Genomic DNA, 18,740 nt, shown 5'->3' with positions numbered 1-18,740 from the left:
CTGACATTTTCTTCCAATGAGAAACTGCCCATTAGCATCCAAAAACTTTACGGGAAAGTTTGAGCTAATATTTGATGCGGTCATACCAGAGCTCCAGTCCGTCCTCCAGCAGGTACACATGTGGTGGTTGTGAGACATCAGTACTCAGTTGGATCACTGGAAGCAGGAACGGATAGAGGTTCTTACTCTCAGCCCCCAGGCCCTGTGATGACGTCACACAGGAAATTATATTAGCACTTAGCACGTGTTGAGAGGTTCAACATTACGAAGAGCTGTAGTGTGTCCATGGTTGCAATCAATGCTAAAAGGCCATATCGTTCTACAATGACGACACTTGCCTTTCCCAGAACTGAAGTGAACCTGAGTTCATGTGTTATTTCAACCAGAATAGAGCTCCACCCCTCTCTTTCTAAACATGAACAGCAATCTCTCCAAGAATATTAAACTAAGCAAGTGCAAAAATAATAAACTAAACATAGAGCTAAATGGACGTTCCAAGTGGACAGTAAAGGGAATGTTGCTGGCCGTTTCCTTACAGAATTTAATACACAACAGAGTGCTGGTGGACTAAGAGTGTGGCCTCTCTGGTCAGAACAAGCTGAGTTCACCCCCTCCCCCCAAAATGATCCTCAAGGCCTGTCAATCACCCATCCATGTTCAGTTCTTCTGTCTCTCAGCCTTGTGAAACCCTTCTTAAATCTTACATACACTGTGTGTGTGTGTGTGTGTGTGTGTGTGTTACATCAAATACATACCGTCAAAATATTTAGCACAACAAATATTAAAGTGTTAAAAAAAAATAATACAACAGAAAATGCATACACTATGTTATGTCACCCACTGGCAGGTGACCACACGCTCAGGCAACACGCGCATAGGGAAAGATGGTGCGTGTGTCTTACCTGCACCAGATGAATTAGCGTGGTGAGGATGGCACAGCGCAGCATGTTGTGCTCCTCTGACTGTCTCCAGAGCAGAGGCAGGTATTGGACCAAACACCCTACATATGGCCGTATCTGAAAGAAAACACCACCAGAACACAAATCCACAATAACGACACCAGTCAGAAGAGCGTTTCATTCAACCCAAACAAAGGCCTTTATGCCGTGTGAACGAGTGAAAACACAACATTCAAATCAATATCTTTACAGGCCGACTAGTATTGCTAGTCGGAGTGTATACATGTTCCACCTGTTTCACCGCTACAAGAATGCCTTTCCGTCCAGCAAAACCATTTCAAAGACACGTATGGTTTGTTATCTCGACATGCCTTTCATAGTTTCTGCACACGTTTGGTCCTAAGCAGCCACAACCGACACATTTGTCTGTAGATACGCAACACAAACAGACAAACTCTTCACTGGTTGCTAATGTTCCCTGAAATGCACTCACTTGCAGTTTGGTGATAGTAGCAAAACGGGTGAATGTCCAATTAACTGCCGCGAAAGACTCAAACACATAAAACCGCACTTCGGAGCTCAGAGTGAGTTAAATGTAGCATGCGCAAACACGCAAAGAAAAGGCTGCCAAAGGAGCATTTTAATTGCATCTTTATTACTTGGAGTCATAGTCATGCTGACAGAGCCCAAACGGAGCCCTGAATGGATCCAGACGATGGGACATCAGCGAGGGACGCCGATTTAAAACTACCCAGTGCAACGGGACAAACACCAAAACTCTTTGGGCACTTGAAAATGAAACTAGAGAGATTTTCTTCTCCCCACACACTTCCCATCCACTCTAAATCTCTCTCCACTTGCTCAGACTCTCACCCTTAACATCTGTCCCTCAACCTTCTTCCTCAACACACCCTCGCTGTTTCAAAGCACACTGATTGGATTCCTTGCACTGTTACACATTTTTAAGGAGCAGAAGATAGGGAAAGAATCCCAGAAAGGCTTTTAAATTCAGCAGTGGAAGAAAAAAGGGGGTCCCCTCCGACAGATCTTTAAAGAAGATGTGAGCCGACCAAGCCATTCTAGAGGGTAATTTAATTAGTGAATAAAAAGAGAGGGACAGAAAACCACATTAAATCTAATATCGCTCATTTCCAACCAAGGGTATCATTAGGCTTTTTCTATCCCATGAATACTTTCTTTCATGGCCTTAATAATTCCTTGTGAGGTGTGACGGAATAGTCATGTGACTGAGCTCTCACACGCAGTTTAGACAGCCTGGAACGGCAACCAGTCAACAAAATGCCAAAAAGAACCAGAACACCCCACCAACAGAAGATTAGGGTTTAAGTTCAAAGAGCATCAAAAGGCTGACAACTCTGCCGCAGCCGGATTTAGCATAAACATCTGAATTGCACGTAGCTAATCATAACACTTCTCCAAAAATACCATAAATATAAAAAGGACTAAATAAAAACTAGAAAAGGGTGAGTAAAGAGTTTAATCGTGCTCAAACGAACTACCAGTTCACTATAAGATAGGTGTGTGACTATTAAAAAAGTGTGTGACCGACAGACACTGGACACGAACAGAAGTCAAAACCCTGCGGTCAAATTTGATTGTCTGAGAAGTGACGAGTGATTGGTTGCATCACCTCTCTGACTGTTGCTTTATATCCTGTTAGCCTGAGGGAGAGCAGGCTGAGAAATGTTGCATATCGGTTACAGGATGGCTGTTCTTAATAGCAGGGGCTGTCCCCCTGGGGAGTGGAAGACGATGGATGCCACAGCATCTTATTTCCTTTAACACTGTGGTGTTTTGAAACGACGTGCTAGAATTCTATTCGACGTGCATATCCGAACACATCTCTGCCTCTGAAAAACATCGCTATCCCAGACCTGGCAACCTTGAAGAATGTTTATGAGTAGCACTTCAGCACCGCCCCAGGCCTAAGACCACATGACGCCATGCGCACGACACCCACACTCCAAATGCCATTTTTAACATAATGTTGGCAAAAGGCTGCCTCAGTGGCAATTGCAGCCTTTGGAGAGGTAAAGATGGTGGTAATTGGATGCTCTTTAATAATTAACTAGAACATGTTTAAATGTTGAAACAGGGTTTTCCCTCAAGTTTTCTAATGTAGGCCGAAGGTCGAGTACGGGTGAGGTCCGGAGGGCGTCAGTGAAACCTTTTGGAAAAACAAGTAAATGCCATGTCCTGAAACCTTGAGGGTTAAATAACATCAAACCATGTAGCCAACAGAGCAGTCTAATTAACACTTTTGCATCCAGAATGAAGTCTGAGGTGGTCCCAATGACCCCATCAGTGGCCTAACATTTACCAGGTTTGATGATTAAAGTTGTGTTCATGTGGGAAGCAAAGTAAAAAAAATCCCTTGACAGTAATCAATCATTTAAACACTGCACACAATGCATTAATAATTATAATGAAACAACTGGAAATAAAAGTGTAAATAGTATCAGTCAAAAGTTTGGACACACCTATTCATAAAAAGTGTATTTCTTTCATTTCACAATTTTCCACATTTTACTATAAAAAAAAAGACAACAACAAGATTCTTCAAAGAAACCACTCTTTGCCTTGATGACAGCTTTGCACATTCTTGGCATTCTCTCAACCAGCTTCATGAGGTAGTCACCTGGAATAGTTTTCCAACCGTCTTGATATTGGGTTGAGGTCAAATGATTGTGGAAGAGAGGTTATCTGATGCAGCACCCCATCACTCTCCTTTAAGGTCAAATAATCGCCACTGGGATGCCCTCCCTCCAATGCCTTTTGGGGGAAGAGTCACTGGCTTGTTGTTGACTCTCTGTTGCGCACTTGTGCAATTGGGCTGTACGCCGCTAACAATACTCGGCCCTCATTCAGGGAGGTTGCGGTTGGTGGGTGTCCCTTTGGTTGATGCCTGGCAATGTGGTTGGATTGATTTCCTGCCTGTTGGGCCCTGTCCGGGGCCTCCCCCGGGTAGGGCCACAGTGTCACCAGACCCCCCCGTCTCAGTTCCAAGGTGTTACGCTGCTATATTATTGTGCTGGGGGGTATGAGGGATGTACTACTAACTTTTCTCAGTTTCCTCCAGTTTTCAATTTTAGAAGGAGATGAGGTCCTGGTCCACACCTGCGGATTACCTGGTTTTGGCCCGTTGCTGTCCCTGTCCTTGTCCACCTGGTCATACTTCTGACCTCGTCTAAAATCAAATAGACTCTGGATTTAGTCCAGAGAAATGTATTTATTATTCCAATTGGACTCTTAATATCTCACCCGGCACAGCCAGAAGAGGACTGGTCACCCCTCTGAGCCTGGGTCCTCTCTAGGTTTCTTCCTAAAATTCGACCTTCTTAGGGAGTTTTTCCTAACCACTGAAATTCAACACTACTGTTGTTTGCTCCTTGGGGTTTAAGGCCGGGTGTCTCTGTAAAGCACTTTGTGACAACTGCTGTTGTAAAAAAGGGCTTTATAAATAAATTTGATTGATTGATAATGATTACACAGCCTTGAGGTATATTCTGGGTATCGCTGCAGAATGCTGAGGAAGACCTGCTGGTTGAATGTGCCTTGAATTCTGAATAAACCAGAGACACCAGCAAGCACCCGCATACCATCATGCCTTCTCCATGTTTCACGGTGGGAACCACACATGCGAAGATCATCTACTCACCTACTCTGCGTAGGACAAAAATGCGGTTGAAATCAAAAGTCACATTTGGATTGATTTATGCAGTCCCCTTTGAACAGCTGATGTTGACATGTGTCTGTTACTTGAACTCTGAAGCATTTTTCTGGGCTGCAGGCTGAGGTGCATTTAATTGACAATTTCTGAGGCTGGTGTACTAATATTCTTATCCTGAGCAAAGGTAACTCGGGGTCTTCCTATCCGGTGGCAGTCCTCAACCATCGCTTGATGGTTTTTGGGACTGCGCTTGAAGAAACTTTTTTAAAGTTTTTAAAATGTTCCAGATTGACTGACCTTCATGTCTTAAAATAGTGATGGACTGTTTCTCTTGGCTTATTTGAGCTGTTTCTACCACAATACAGACATGATTGTCTTCGTATACCAAACCTCCCTTGTCACAAAACAACTGCTCGGCTCAAAAGCATTTAAACGGAAAGAAATTCGACAAACACACTTTAAATAAGACACACCTGATTATTGAAATGCATTACAGATGACTACCCCAAGAAGCAGGTTGACAGAATGATAAGTGTGCAAAGCTGTAATCATGGCAAATAAAATGTTTGTTGCTACATGGTTCAATATGTGGAATTTCCTAGTTTTAATGTCTTCATTATTATTCTACAATGTGGAAAATTGTAAAATTAAAGAAATACCCTTGAATGACTAGGTGTCCAAACTTCTGACTGATCCATAATTCTTTCATGACCAATTAAATTAATTAAATCCCTTATCATTGGTGAACTGGCTACTAGGCTAAAATCATCAACATCCTGCTGTTAACGTAGAGATCAAACCATGTCTTGCCAGCCAAATAGGACTTAAAAATCCATCTGTTCATGAATGTCGATGGCGCAAAATATTCCGAGTTATAGACAAAACAGCTTTAACATGGACATAACACGTTCAGGTAGACATAAAAGCAATATAGCATGCCTATTCAAAAAAAATCAAGATTGATATTGTAACAGCATTATTTGATCTTCAATTGCATACATGCTACGATGAATGCATGCAGATGGGCATTCTCTATGCTCAATTGTGATGTTTTCATTGTCTATACTGACAGCTGATAATCAGCAGCTGGAATACATTATTTAAACTTTTAACTCCCTTATAAAAATAACACTTTAAATATGACTTGAGCTGACCCAGTTACTTATTTAGGGAGATTTTAGGTGGCGTGGTCAACTAATGATACCGTACTGGTGAACAAAAAAAGATGTCAATAATGTTGAAGGGTCTTCTGGGTTTTCTCCAATTAGAGGAGTGTGGGCAAGTATGGAATGGACAAGAGAATGTAATTACATTTAAAAAAAGAATACTGGTTCAAAAAAGGAGATTAGAAATTATACAAGATGTTATTGGATACTTTAAAGCATGTTAGCAGACAAAAAAATCCTTCAAAAATATCAAGTGCCGTGAACTTGTTAGAGGAAACCACTCACCTGGATGCTCACCCTCTCGATGACACAGGAGATGACGTGGAGAACCTGCATCTTGGTGTCACACTCATTGACTTGCTGCAAGAGCTGGAAAAGCAAGCTGAATATAGACTCCAGATACTACAATGAGAGAGAGAGAACAGCAAGCTGAGTATGGACTACATACTTGAGACAGAGATTGAACAGCAAGCTGAATATATATTCCAGATACTAGAGAGAAAAAGAGAGAAGAACAGGCTGAAGATGCAATGCAGTCCATAAGAATTTGGAAACTGACACAGGTTTGGTTGTTTTGGGTGTGTACTCCAGCCCACTGGATTTGAAATCAAACAATTAACAGGAGACTGTCTTCTGAGGGTATTTACATATATAAACCATGAACCGTGTAGGATTTCTAGCCTTTTTCATATATATAGTCACCCACATTTTAGTGGACCAAAAGTAATTAGACAAACAAACAATCTTAAATAGGGTCATTATATTTAACACTTGGTTGCATATCCTTTGCATTCGATAACTGCTTGAGGTCTCCTACCCATAAACATCCCCACATGCTGGGTGTCTTCCCTGGCTATTCTCTGTCAGGTCTGTACACCAGCCATCTTTAACTACTGTTTGTTTTGGGTAATGTTTGCCTTCAGTCATCAGCAAGTCAAACTCATGCTCAAGTGGATTCAGGGTGGGTGATAGAATTGGCCTGTGGGTGATAGGAAATACTTTATTTGAAGCTGTTTTACTTCTTTCACTCCACCCTTTTTAGTTTGTCTGATAACGTCTACATCCATGCATCCATGCCTACTTCCCGAAGAGGGTTCCTGATCTGTCGGACAGTTCTTTGTTGGGATTTCTTCGTAATGATGAGCATATTTTGGTCATTCACGGTTGAGGTCTTGCTTGGTTTAGAAGGTCATTTGCCTTCGCTGTGCAACTTTCCTATTCTTACTGCACCAAACAGTTGATACTAGCAATCACAACTCGTGGGCAACATCTCTCTTAGATTTATCTGCATTATGATGTCAGTCAGAATTGTGTTGACATTTTTAGTGCTTGTCGTGTCAGACATCAGTAAGCTATCAAGGGCATGCACTAATGACATAAACAAACAACTGCTTAATAAGAGACAGCTGTGAAGCCTATTGTCCAAATAACTTTGGTCTATGTACAAAATGGGGGACTAGAAATGTCCTGCTATTTCTAAACAGTTAATTCGAACACCTTAAATCAATCATTATTGTGTATGAACAATCATTCCACAACAGGCATTTACAAAACAATTGGCCAATCTAAAAAAAGGGCAAGACTAAAACACAGCTTCCTTGTCCTCAACTTACCGGTAAGAACTGTTCTGTCCGGAACTCAAAGTCGTCGACAGGTGATGGCGTGTTAAGGCTAAGAGACACTCACAGGTCGGTCAAGTGTGCCAACAGACCTTTACAACGACAGTCAGAAAGACGCAGGTGGCTCTAGATACACTGAACAACGAAAAGGATATTGAGCTTCAGTGTAGTTGCCGTCTCGATCCGCACCTATGGAATACAATACAACAACATTGGTACTCTGCCAAACAAATCTGGGGTTTAATAGTGGCATTGTGAGATGTTAAGGGTTAGAGAGGTTTTGGATGAACTTCAGGTGTGATGAGTAAGGCCCCCGCTACACGACCTTCTGCGTTACAGAGTACCTCCTCCTCACATTTACTCTATGGAAGGGACCACTGCCACAGTGATGGAGCTCTATGTCTACCACGGAAAACAAATGAGCTGATGTAGAACAGGAAAACAAGTCCAAGCAACTGGCCCGAATCCATCATGAATTGACGTTGAGAAGGGCTGGGTGTTGGTCTTGAGTGATCACGGAAAGCCCAAAAGAAAACCTGACACAGAGTCAAAATCTGACCTTGTGGGGACATTTTGGTGATGCCTATGAAGAAAGACACTTTGGAGCTACAATCCGTCAGGTGTATGTTATCTGTGTGGGTGCGCTGAGTGAACTCTAAACTTAAACATTAAGGCATGTGAAATGGCCTATACGCCATTTCTAAGAGCAGGTTACGGGCACAACGCATCATGCTGGACACAGCGCTCAGCCGTGGTTTAATGGCAATATATCACAAACCCCAGAGAAGCCATAATGCATAATGGAAAAGCTTGCTTTTCCAGCTCTTGCAGCAAGTCATAATGCAATTATGAACAACCAACTCAACTAGAGCAGAAATAAGTAATTTAATGTCATACCCATGGTATACCATCTCATGTACCACAGCAACCAGCCCATCAAAACTCAGGATTCAAACCAACAAGTATGTAATGGCACATTAAGTATGTCGCCTGTTTGGGATAAATTAATTACTTGTCAGTGCATTTATTGACAAAACGGCATCTGGGCCAATGATCGCGACAGTTAAGTGAAAAGAATGAAACTGCTTGCGGCGTGTTCCTAGTGCTAAGAACTATATTTGCTCTGCTCCTCCAGAAACATTGAATTTCTCCTTTTAGTCAGATTACATCCCACTGATGATAAAGAAACTGCACTCATTTTGTTCCAATGGAAGCAGCCGGTTGAGAGGCAACAGGCAAGGCACTTTGGCTTCCATAGTGCAGTGCGCACATTCATACTGTTGACAGACAACAACACTATCAGTTGATAGGATATGTTCTTGGTGGCTACAGGTTGTCGCCTAAAGGGCAGTTGACCCTTTCAGTGTGAACAGAGTGCTACATTTAAATGAACCTCTGAAGAATCTGGATTCTGGCAGACGCATTCCGACAAGGGGGGGGGTACAGCATAGGACCAAACTCCTTGTGTAGGTCGAGAGCCGGTGAACTCAGAGCTGGGAAATGCGGCAGCCTCAACCACAGGTGACGGCTACTCATAACCTCCAACAGCAGGTGGAGGACTAGGATTGTCAATATAAGATCTGAGTTAGGCATTTAGCAGGCCATTCTCCTGGATCCCTCCTCAGTCCACACCCGACACCAAAGAAAGCGGGTCGAAGAGTGCCCCTGCCCATAAGGCAGGATTAACGGTACGGGAATGTTCTGGAAAGACGTCTCTCTCTCGCTGAGCACAGCCTTGCAAAAAAAACAAAAAACGGAAGCCATTTCGCCAGGAGGTTGAGGTAAACAATGGAGAAATCAGATGTGTTCCAATAGCGGTTTATGAGACGAGGATGAGGAGTGAGAAAACTGGCACACTGGCAGCCAGCTATCTGCCAGGATGAGTATCTAAGACTAGTGTGACTCACCTCATTAATAACATTGATAAACGCTGCGCGAGCGTGCATTGGTCTTTCTCACGCCAGGCTTGCGGCACACTCTGATATTACTAAGACTATGTAAACAAGCAGCCTTCCCACTCCAAATTTGGACATTTCTTTACATACTGAATGTACCAACCTATATATATATATATATTTTCATAGCAAACTTTTCAATAATGTTCTAGCAAAAATGCCTGTTGCAAAGTTATTAAAGGGGAAACGGAGTAAAATAAATTAGGGCAGTATTTAGAATCATATCATTCTGACCGTGGCAGAATTGTTCCCAGTGTTTATTTCCTGGCTGATAAGTTGTGTGCTTGTGTTCTGAAAGGCAAAGTGAACGGTTACATCAGATCACTGTAGAGATCAGGTCTGACAACTGGAGTTGACAAATGGTTGCTTGTATGAGAAAGAGGCACCCTCGATCCAGATGTGACGGAGCAGAGTCGACTCTGACATTTTCTGCTTATAGAGCATCATTGATGCTGACTAATTATCCAGTAAGCCATCATGGACATAAAGTTCATTAGAACCAGCTAAGCAATCAGCGTACAACATTGAGTCAGCATGGCTAATTTGGCAGGTTAGTGTCCTGAAGTTAGGACAACGTAGATTTCCAGTGAACAAGCCCTGGCACCTCGGCTGAACATTGTGGCCCTTTGTCCGGCATTATGAAATGTGAGCAACACCTGTCGGGACCAGTATGCACCACATTAACCTCTGTCCAACAGATAAATCACAGCGCTCCTCTGTGTGTGTGGGTCTCTCACCACTAGGTCTGGGTCCTGCATGAGGCTAAGGATAACCTCGTAGAGCAGCGGCCGTAGATCCGATTTAAACTTCACCGATATCCATTGACCTATGAGCCAGATGACCCGTCGGCGAATCAGCTTGTACCTAGACATGAGTGGGGAGAACCAAGGGGAGAACCAATTAGTTTGTAACTGGATGACAGAAGGAGGGGGGAACAAATCAATCAGCTTGTATTTGTAGAACAAATTTAAGCAAAGTACCAATCAGCTTGTATTTGTAGAACAAATTTAAGGGAAGTACCAATCAGCTTTTATTTGGCGGGGGGGGAATTAGCACGTATCTGGACAACAGAAGGAGGTGGGGGAGCCAATCGGCTTGTACTCGGCCAACGTAAGAACGGGTAGAAGTAATCAGCTTGTATCTGGCCAAGAGAAAGTGGTGGGGAACCAATCAGCTTGTATTTGGCCAACAGAGGGAGGGGGAGAAAGACAGCAAGACGCTGACACATGTTCATGTGACATCAACATAGCCCGGTTGCAGATTGGATTCATGCGGCAAAGCCCCATCAGTCAAACCACCTCCACTCATTTCTGTGACAGAGAGACAGCAAAGCAGTGAGTCATCCGTTTTAGCACAGGGAAGTGAAGTCAAAAACATGAAACGACTGTGCCTTCCTCTGCAGAGGCAAACCTCCGAACCTAACAGGGTTGATCCGCTAATCCCTAATGTCCTACATATTCACCTTAGTCATGGCTTGTGTCTGTCAGAGATAGCGCTCTCATTTGCGTCAGGCGGAGACCGTGTCCTATCACTACACCCTATTACCTGTGGACAGGAAGCCGAACCTTACACGCCCCTGTGCGAGCGTGCATGCGTGCGTGTGGTCATGGCGCCCCAAGAGAATAGACACTAAGATGGGAAGAATGCCTGTTATCAGACAGGATATTACAAACTACTAGATGTGGCCTGCTGGCTCTCCCTTGCCCAACACAATCCAGCAAAAACAGCCCATCTTGGAGAACTATTATACCCATTTTGACAAAGACAGGGAAGGAGGGGGGAGGGGAGGCAGGAAACCAGGGAGAGCAGATGACATGTAAACATGAAACAGCTCCCTGTGCCATTTCCAGAATCTTAACAAAACCCAACAAATTACATGATGGGGAAGGAGGAAAGAGAACAAGGAAAGATTCAATTATTGTGGTTCGAACAAATAGTTTCACAGTATACAATTACCAAGCTACAAAGTGTTGAAAGACTGAATAACCTATACATTAGCATTCTTACACTTTGGCTGAAGTTTGTAATTATTTTAAAGCTGATTTCTTCTAATTTATAGGTCTAGACTAGGTCAAACTCAGCCTTGTATATTTAATGTGCAACATATTTCTATGCATGAAAGAAAATAAGCTATCGTTACTTCCAAGGGAAAACCAATCAATCTGATGAACACACAGGCTTTTATATCCACTACCTACTCGAGCCAGGGAATTTAATAGGTGTGGATGTGCCAAATGCATTGTGACTGCCAACACTCAATTGCTGTGGGCATATCACCCAGATCATACTCATAATTAACCACATTTTCAAAAGCAAAACCACTATTAATGCGATACCACAAGTATGGATGATAATCTATTGTCAAATAAACAATAACCTAGCAGTGTAGTCAGATCAGTTAGGGATGTCGCCATGTGAACTATGTTTGATAGTTCAAAGTAAGACAGACAAGTCATAATTATCTGGCTAGGAGACCAGAAATGTTAACAAACCTGAGCTGGGGAAAATAATGAAATCGGTTTTAATATTGTCTAGGTAACTATTGTGCTTCGGTTGTTTATGTTCTCTTATCCGACACGTGAAAGCTTGGATAAAATGGCATTACAGTACTGTGCAAACCTGAGGGGCAAAGCACATCTTTTTCAATTTCCATAATCACAGACACTGACAAACATTCCTGATGTAGGTTGGCATGGTGTAGGGAAACAAATACATAGAAACTAAATATTCCTAAATATTTAAATAATTGAAAAAGAAAGAACTGAAAAATTATTACTAATTGTCAAGTTATCAAGTTGCAAAAAAATTATAAAAAATAACATTATTAAGTGAACTTGGGGATACTTTAACTGAATTACATTCAAATCAATTGATCAGTAATAGGTACTGAAGGTAACCCAATTTCATTTATCATTTATGCAAAAACACAATTTCCAGATTCAGAAAAGGTTAATACACTCCTACCATTACCATACCACTTGTTTGGTTATATAAAGTAGAAGTTAAATTTTTTTTTTTTTACAACTTCTAGAGGCCTCAATTGTTGCTACTGTTGAACCACTGTCTCTGGGACATTGGCATTATGGCAGAGCTTTCTGGCTTGGACATCTCATTGGACACTCTGGGCAGTTTAGGGGAGACTAGGAGAGCAGATTGCTGTACTATGATCTCGTCGGCCTATTCACAGACTGAGACACTTACCCAGACTCACTCCGCCACGTCTGGGGAACCATTACCACAGTGACAATGGGGGGCACCAGAATTCTGAAGCAGAGCACTGAATTACCCCCGGTGGGATCTGGCAGAATTGTGCGGCACAGTGGGAATAATTCAATCATACTGGTGGGCAGCAATTGGTCAGACAGACACCTACCGGGTTTGAAAAGCCTTCCGGTGAGAAAATTGCTTGAAATATCTGGGCAGTGTTTGTGAAATACTTCAGGAAATTAGATTAAATAGAAAATAACATGCATATACTAGAAAGGGACTAGAATTTTCATGTTGCCCAAAAGGTAACCGATATCTTCAGAGATGGCTAGAAGAATAAAGAAAGTTGAAGGAAGAGAGCAGAAGTGCAAAAAGCTGTCATTCTATTAGAATAATTTTTTGAAAGTCAACCAAAGAGAAAATTTTAATTAAATGTTAAGGGAGGCCACACAAACTACTGATTTATTTTACTGAATAATTATGATTTCAAATTGCCATGACGGAGAAAAACAGTTGCAGAGGCATAGTCACTGGCTGACCCTTGGACAACACCTCAGGACTATCTGGCCAGACGACTCCTAGCTGTCCCTCGTTGAAGTACTCTTGGTTGTGTTGCCGATCTAGTTGCTGCCAGATGATTCCTGCTGTCACTGCCCACAGCCCACCTGGTCGTCCCTGTCCTTGACAACCTATTTTTACAGCGGATCTTGATTCTGAATAAAGATTTTGGACACAGCCCATCTGCATTTATTGACCTGCTGGTCACCGAAACATGCAAAAATGTGGCACAAAAAGGTAATGTACCCTGCACAGCAGATAGACTGGCCAACCCTTAGAACCAGGCTCCCTCTAGGTTCTTCCTAATTTCTGATCGTACTAGGGGGGTTTTCCTAGCCAATGTTCATCCATTTCTTGTTGTTTGTTTTTTGGGGGTACAGGCTGTGTATTTCTATAAGCACTTTGTGACAAATGCAGATATAAAATACATTTGATTGATTGAGTGGTTCTGCTACCTATACGTGATATGGGGACAACAACAAACTTTCTGTAGTGCTCCTGAATGATGCTGTGGTAAAGTCCCAGCCTCAAGGTACAAGCATGTTATTGTGACCAGGGGACAGAATTGTAAACACAGCGTACATACATTGATTAGGGAGGGGTCTTGCAAATTAATTCAGCATTGTCCAGGGGTTTGGTTGGACTGTTGTCAGGCAGAGCCACATAGCCTTGTGGCGTTTTGGCGTCCTTGTGGATGGCATCCTTGTGGATGTTCGGAGCACTTGCAAGCTCCATTTTGTTGCAGAGGAAAGGCAGGGCAAGAAATCCAAATTCTGAAAAAGTAGCCTTTGATCATCGTTTGAATCACTGAGGAATTTCCACCAGTAGGGGAGCCTTCACAGGTCGGCACCAAAGACGACTCTTCCATCCACAATGCCACCTTTGATGGAGTACTCTGTCATCACTGTGATGAATCACCGGTCACCATGGCTCTTTGGCTTGAAGGTGAGGAGGCCGGCGGTGACAGCAGTGAGTCCATCAGCCCTGTTTCCAAAACGGTGACAACCCCTTTAATCACTGGGGCTTACAGGAGCCAGGAACAGCCAGCAAAGGGAAGTGTCAGTCACATTCAATACCAACGTTGTCCGACTGACAGACAAACCTATTAATATTTAAACAGTGTGAGTGTCACAGGGAAGACGGACAGGTCATTAATCACAGCCTGACTCACCTCAAATCGTTGAAACATATAAGGGCAGATGGTGTCAAAAACAGCTTGACAGCAGAATACAAAGTAGAACCAAGAACCGTAAGTGAACAAGAAATGGCATGAAGCATGTACAGGATTTCAGTCAGCCGATAAAACCAAGTATTTCTACGCAAAATGAATTCACACACAAACGCACTACCGCACACAAACACAAATGCACACCCGCACACAGAAACACACAAAACTATTCCAAAGGTTCAGAACATCGCATCAATCCATAAACATATCCCTGTGCCTTTTTAAATGTCCCCAAGCAATACTTTTAATGACCTATATTAAAAACATTTCCTAACGCTAACCCAGATATGAAATGGAAAGAACAGCGTTAGGTGGGAGGGGCGGAAATCAGCAGGAGGGCCCACACACTCACACTAAGTCCCATCAACAAACCTTACACAAATCCCAAAACACCGGCACACAGTCCCTTGTAAACAGGTTTAAGTGTTTCATAGAAGCACCCGTCATAAACAGGGTCTAATATAAACCTGACTGCCTCTGTGCTCTGCTATTGCTTTGTAAAATAGCTCTAGGAACACGCAGCGCTCCAAAGTGACGTCCGGCTCGGGAGCTGTCGCGCACACCAAGTATGTTTCAACGCGAGCGAGACAGTGTGCCCATAGCTGTCATTTTACACACACCTGGAAGGCATCTCATCTCAGGGTCCGCTTGCCTCTTTCTCTCCAGAGCCCTCCCTTGACCCCTTCCCCTGTGGGTAGAAGAGGCAGGCTGGCAGGGGACCTATGCAGGTGGACACCATGTGGTGCCCTGTGAAGAGCACTCTGATCTGGCTAATCCCTCCTCAACACTCTTCCTCGCTCTACCTCCCACCCTGTGAATGCAGCTGTGCCACATGTGGCATTTCCTCGAACACAATGCTATCTAATCCCCGGAATCAGCCCTGGAGTGACATCAGCCAGCCTATTACCCATTGGGTAACAAAATGCCCACAGCAAGGTTGGGGCAGGCGGGCACACGGTTGTCCTTGTCAGCTGCGAACCACTGCCAGTGTCCACAGAAAGCGAGTCAGCTGAGAAAACAGAGGACGCCTTTTAGCGACTGCCCGGGTTGGATCAGCCTCACTGCATATCTGTCTCTCTGTCTGCCGGTCGTTCCACCCCCCCCCCCTCCTTCCCAGGTCAGCATCTACGTCCGCCGCGTTACAGAAGGCAGATCATGAGCGGCACGATGTCACCTGCCTCTTTCCGTAATTCTCCGGCTCTGCTTTTTCACCCCACACACAAATACCCACACGGAAGAGGGAAAAGACACATCAAACAATTCAGATGTATACACTAAGCATGCACCCAAATGGCACCCTATTCCTTCTAGAGTGCACTCTTACACGCCCTTAAGTGCCCTGTGGGACCGGGTTAAAAGTAGAGCACTATGAAAAGGTAAGAGGGTTTCATTCAGGATGCGTCCTGACTATCTGGGAGCTGATCCAGACATGAAGACCTGCATGGTAAACCAGTGGAAAAATAAACTGTGGGTTCATGCACATAGGCCAAAAAGATAGAGGGGAAGAGCAAGGCACCACAAGGCAAGGACTACACCTAAATAATAAGGACTTCATTTTTGAAGAATTAGAGCTAGCCCATATCTCCAGCAAATTAGACTGACACGGCTAAAATAACTTATATGCTCCCTGTGTTTTTAGGCTTCCATGAGGAGAAGCAAAGGTCACAGAGATACATTTCGGTTGGAGGTGGGTTAGGGGGGTTGGCACACACTGCCCTGACATGGCACACAGCTATTGAGGGGAAAAACACCATCCAAGGACAATGCAGGAGATTATCAATGTTCAAATGTTTCTATCCAGACAATCTAGAATCCCTTTGTGCCTAGCGTTTCAAAAGGCTCCAAACACACCATCTCTGCTCTCTCCCGGCTTGACTCAGTAATCCAAACAAGCAGCAAAAAAAAAAAAAAAAAAAAAGAAAGAAAAAGAAAAACACCCAAGTTCAAAAGTGTATCAGAGCAGATTTTGATTACAAACCTCAATTCATTCTCAGAACAGACAAAACAAAAAAAAGGAAACCTACAACAAAGATGATGAATGCTGCAGCAGAGGATTCTGAAACTCCCTTTGAAGGGCTCTGGCCCCCTACCACAGACGAGTGATAAGGACAGATGGAGCTACTTCAGCTAAAGTAAGTCAGCATGCTTTGATGTGTCAGAGAGGCTGGAGTCCTTTTCTGTCGATAGATATCCCCATCAAAGCCCTCACTCAGTGACATCGACACACCTGCCCTGTGTCGTCAGGACGTCATTACCTTTGGGTGTTTGACCACTCAAGGGTCAAGAGGTTTCCTTTGTACTGCACAAGAACCCGCATTTCACCTTTACCCGCCCCCCCAAACAAGGTCCTGCTCTCTCCTTAAGCTGAGTCATCACTGTCTGGGTCTGGATGTTTTAGCATCTACAATGCCAACTACTAACCTGATGGGTTTATTAGCGGGGATTAATTAATTAGCGGGGGGGGGGGGCGGCCAAAGGAGGTTACATAAAAGTAATTGTCTCCAACAGTGGCGATGGAGGAAACGAGTTTGCGGATTGATTGACAGGATGGTTGTTTTGTCCACGGATATGCAGCAAAAAGTATTACCAGTTCATTACATAGTTACGGCATACCTGTTGTGTCTGACTTGCAGCTCGCAGAGAAGCTGATTCTTGAACCACTGGTCAAAGTCAACATTGTCGAAGAGCTCGTACGCAGCAAGCCCCACCGCATTATACACTGTGAACAGGTAAGGAGACACAATGAAACACTATCACAACAAAGAGATTCAGCCAATCTTTGACCTGGTCTTGTCATTTTGAATAACTTCTAGCAGAGTGTGTCCTACACTATTTATTACTTTTACTATTCACTGAATTGAAAAGAACACAGAGGTTTAGGGACTTCTCTGAGAGACATGGGGAACATACATAAACTAATTTACATTACAGTCATTTAGCACACTCATACCTAGAGCAACTTCCAGTCAGCACTGCATACATTTATTCATAACATCTAAAACGTTTTTATGATAATGTTTAATGACGTCTGACTACAGTCACAGCAAGGGGGTTCCAGCTGATAATATAAAGTCTTGTTCCTGTGTCCGGACGACGAGGTTATGCTTCCAAGGCTAGCCAATCAATCCCCTCATCTGTATTTCTCAGCTTCAAAACCGATTTAAGGAACAAAGGTAGGTCTAACGTTGCAAAGAGCCGTGACCCCTGACCTTACAGCGGGGAGGCTGCATTAACAGACTGCCCACCTGCATCCTTCATCAGCAGCTGAACCGGATCCTCCACGTTGGTGGGACCTGCAATCAAACACACATACACCAGGTCACACCAGGTCACACCTGCAGACAGACAATAGCAGCACACGGACGTCATGGAATCCTCCGTCTGACTGAATGTTAGCCAATCCACCAGGTCTTCCTGACACCGCTGCTGTTGGAACCTGAAAGACACCTCACCATCCATACTTGGCTCTTGGCCAACATCGCATTTTCCAATCTAGTGCCATCCAATTTCTCCATGCTCTAACTGCTCGCTGACTTACGAACTCGGCCAGAGTAGCACGCTACGGAACATGTTCTAAACCAACCCTTCTGAATGTTACTGCAGTGAAGCACCCCTGAGACATTAATGAGGAGGTTAGAAATTACCAATTTGTTTTTTGAAGAGAAAACAAGTATTCCTCTTTTAAACAGAATGTCCCATTACGATTACAAGACCCCCCACCCCCATGATAATGTTAAAATAACAGAATAATGGACGCACCTTGTAGATTCTGCACCATCTCCAGTAGCACTGGTGTTAGAGTCTGGCTGTAGTTGTGGAAGATGTCCAAGAACAACACTTCTGTACAAGGCTGGCAAAGAGCATGGGGGAAGGAAAATCAGTAACAACAAGACACACTCCCTCTGGTTCGGATCCAGTCTATCTCCGTCAGTTCTACTGGCTCTAAAATCAATGAGGTATTGGCAGGGGAGGAAGGACAGCCACACTCAAAAACCAAGTGGTACGCATCACATGAGAGACTAATCACTCACAGCCAGAGCCAAGTGTCGCACGGGCGGGGTTAAAGGTTAATCGTCAACGAGACAACACCTGTCAGGCTTTATCAAATCAAGGCACGCAGCACACCTCCAGCGCGTGTAGTAATTCGGCAGGAAAAAGCAAGCGTGACAAGATCAATAGCAGTGAGACAGGGCAAGTACTGATTGTCTGGCAACCTAAACACCCTCTTTTGGCCAAAAGCTAAACCACAACCGCAGAAGTCTTTCCCCTTAATGGGATGTGAACACCTTCCGCGGGCCTTTCAAAGTGCAAAAACGATCAAATCGACTGACTGGTCCCAGAAACCGACGGGTTGGGCCAGGTCTGGAAACACACGTGCGCAAGGTGCGATATGCAAAATTGCTTGCCGGCTTTGATC

The 18,740-nt window shown here is 43.7% G+C and overlaps 1 protein-coding gene across 1 annotated transcript in view; it reads right to left on the bottom strand.

The window, feature by feature from the left end:
- ipo11 (importin 11) overlaps positions 1-18,740 on the bottom strand; it is a 168,155-nt gene that overhangs the window by 99,166 nt on the left and 50,249 nt on the right. Inside the window, exons 13-21 of the mRNA XM_010892441.3 lie at positions 18,083-18,173; positions 17,569-17,616; positions 16,937-17,042; positions 10,068-10,194; positions 7,531-7,564; positions 7,370-7,410; positions 6,042-6,158; positions 903-1,016; positions 87-202 (exon numbers count right to left, since the gene is read on the bottom strand). Of these exons, the coding sequence (XP_010890743.1) occupies positions 87-202; positions 903-1,016; positions 6,042-6,158; positions 7,370-7,410; positions 7,531-7,564; positions 10,068-10,194; positions 16,937-17,042; positions 17,569-17,616; positions 18,083-18,173 (794 nt within the window). The remainder of the gene's footprint in view (positions 1-86; positions 203-902; positions 1,017-6,041; positions 6,159-7,369; positions 7,411-7,530; positions 7,565-10,067; positions 10,195-16,936; positions 17,043-17,568; positions 17,617-18,082; positions 18,174-18,740) is intronic.

This window comes from Esox lucius, chromosome 13 (assembly GCF_011004845.1).
Source record: "Esox lucius isolate fEsoLuc1 chromosome 13, fEsoLuc1.pri, whole genome shotgun sequence".
Lineage (NCBI taxonomy): Eukaryota > Metazoa > Chordata > Actinopteri > Esociformes > Esocidae > Esox > Esox lucius.
This window is presented reverse-complemented; position numbering and strand designations above follow the sequence as displayed.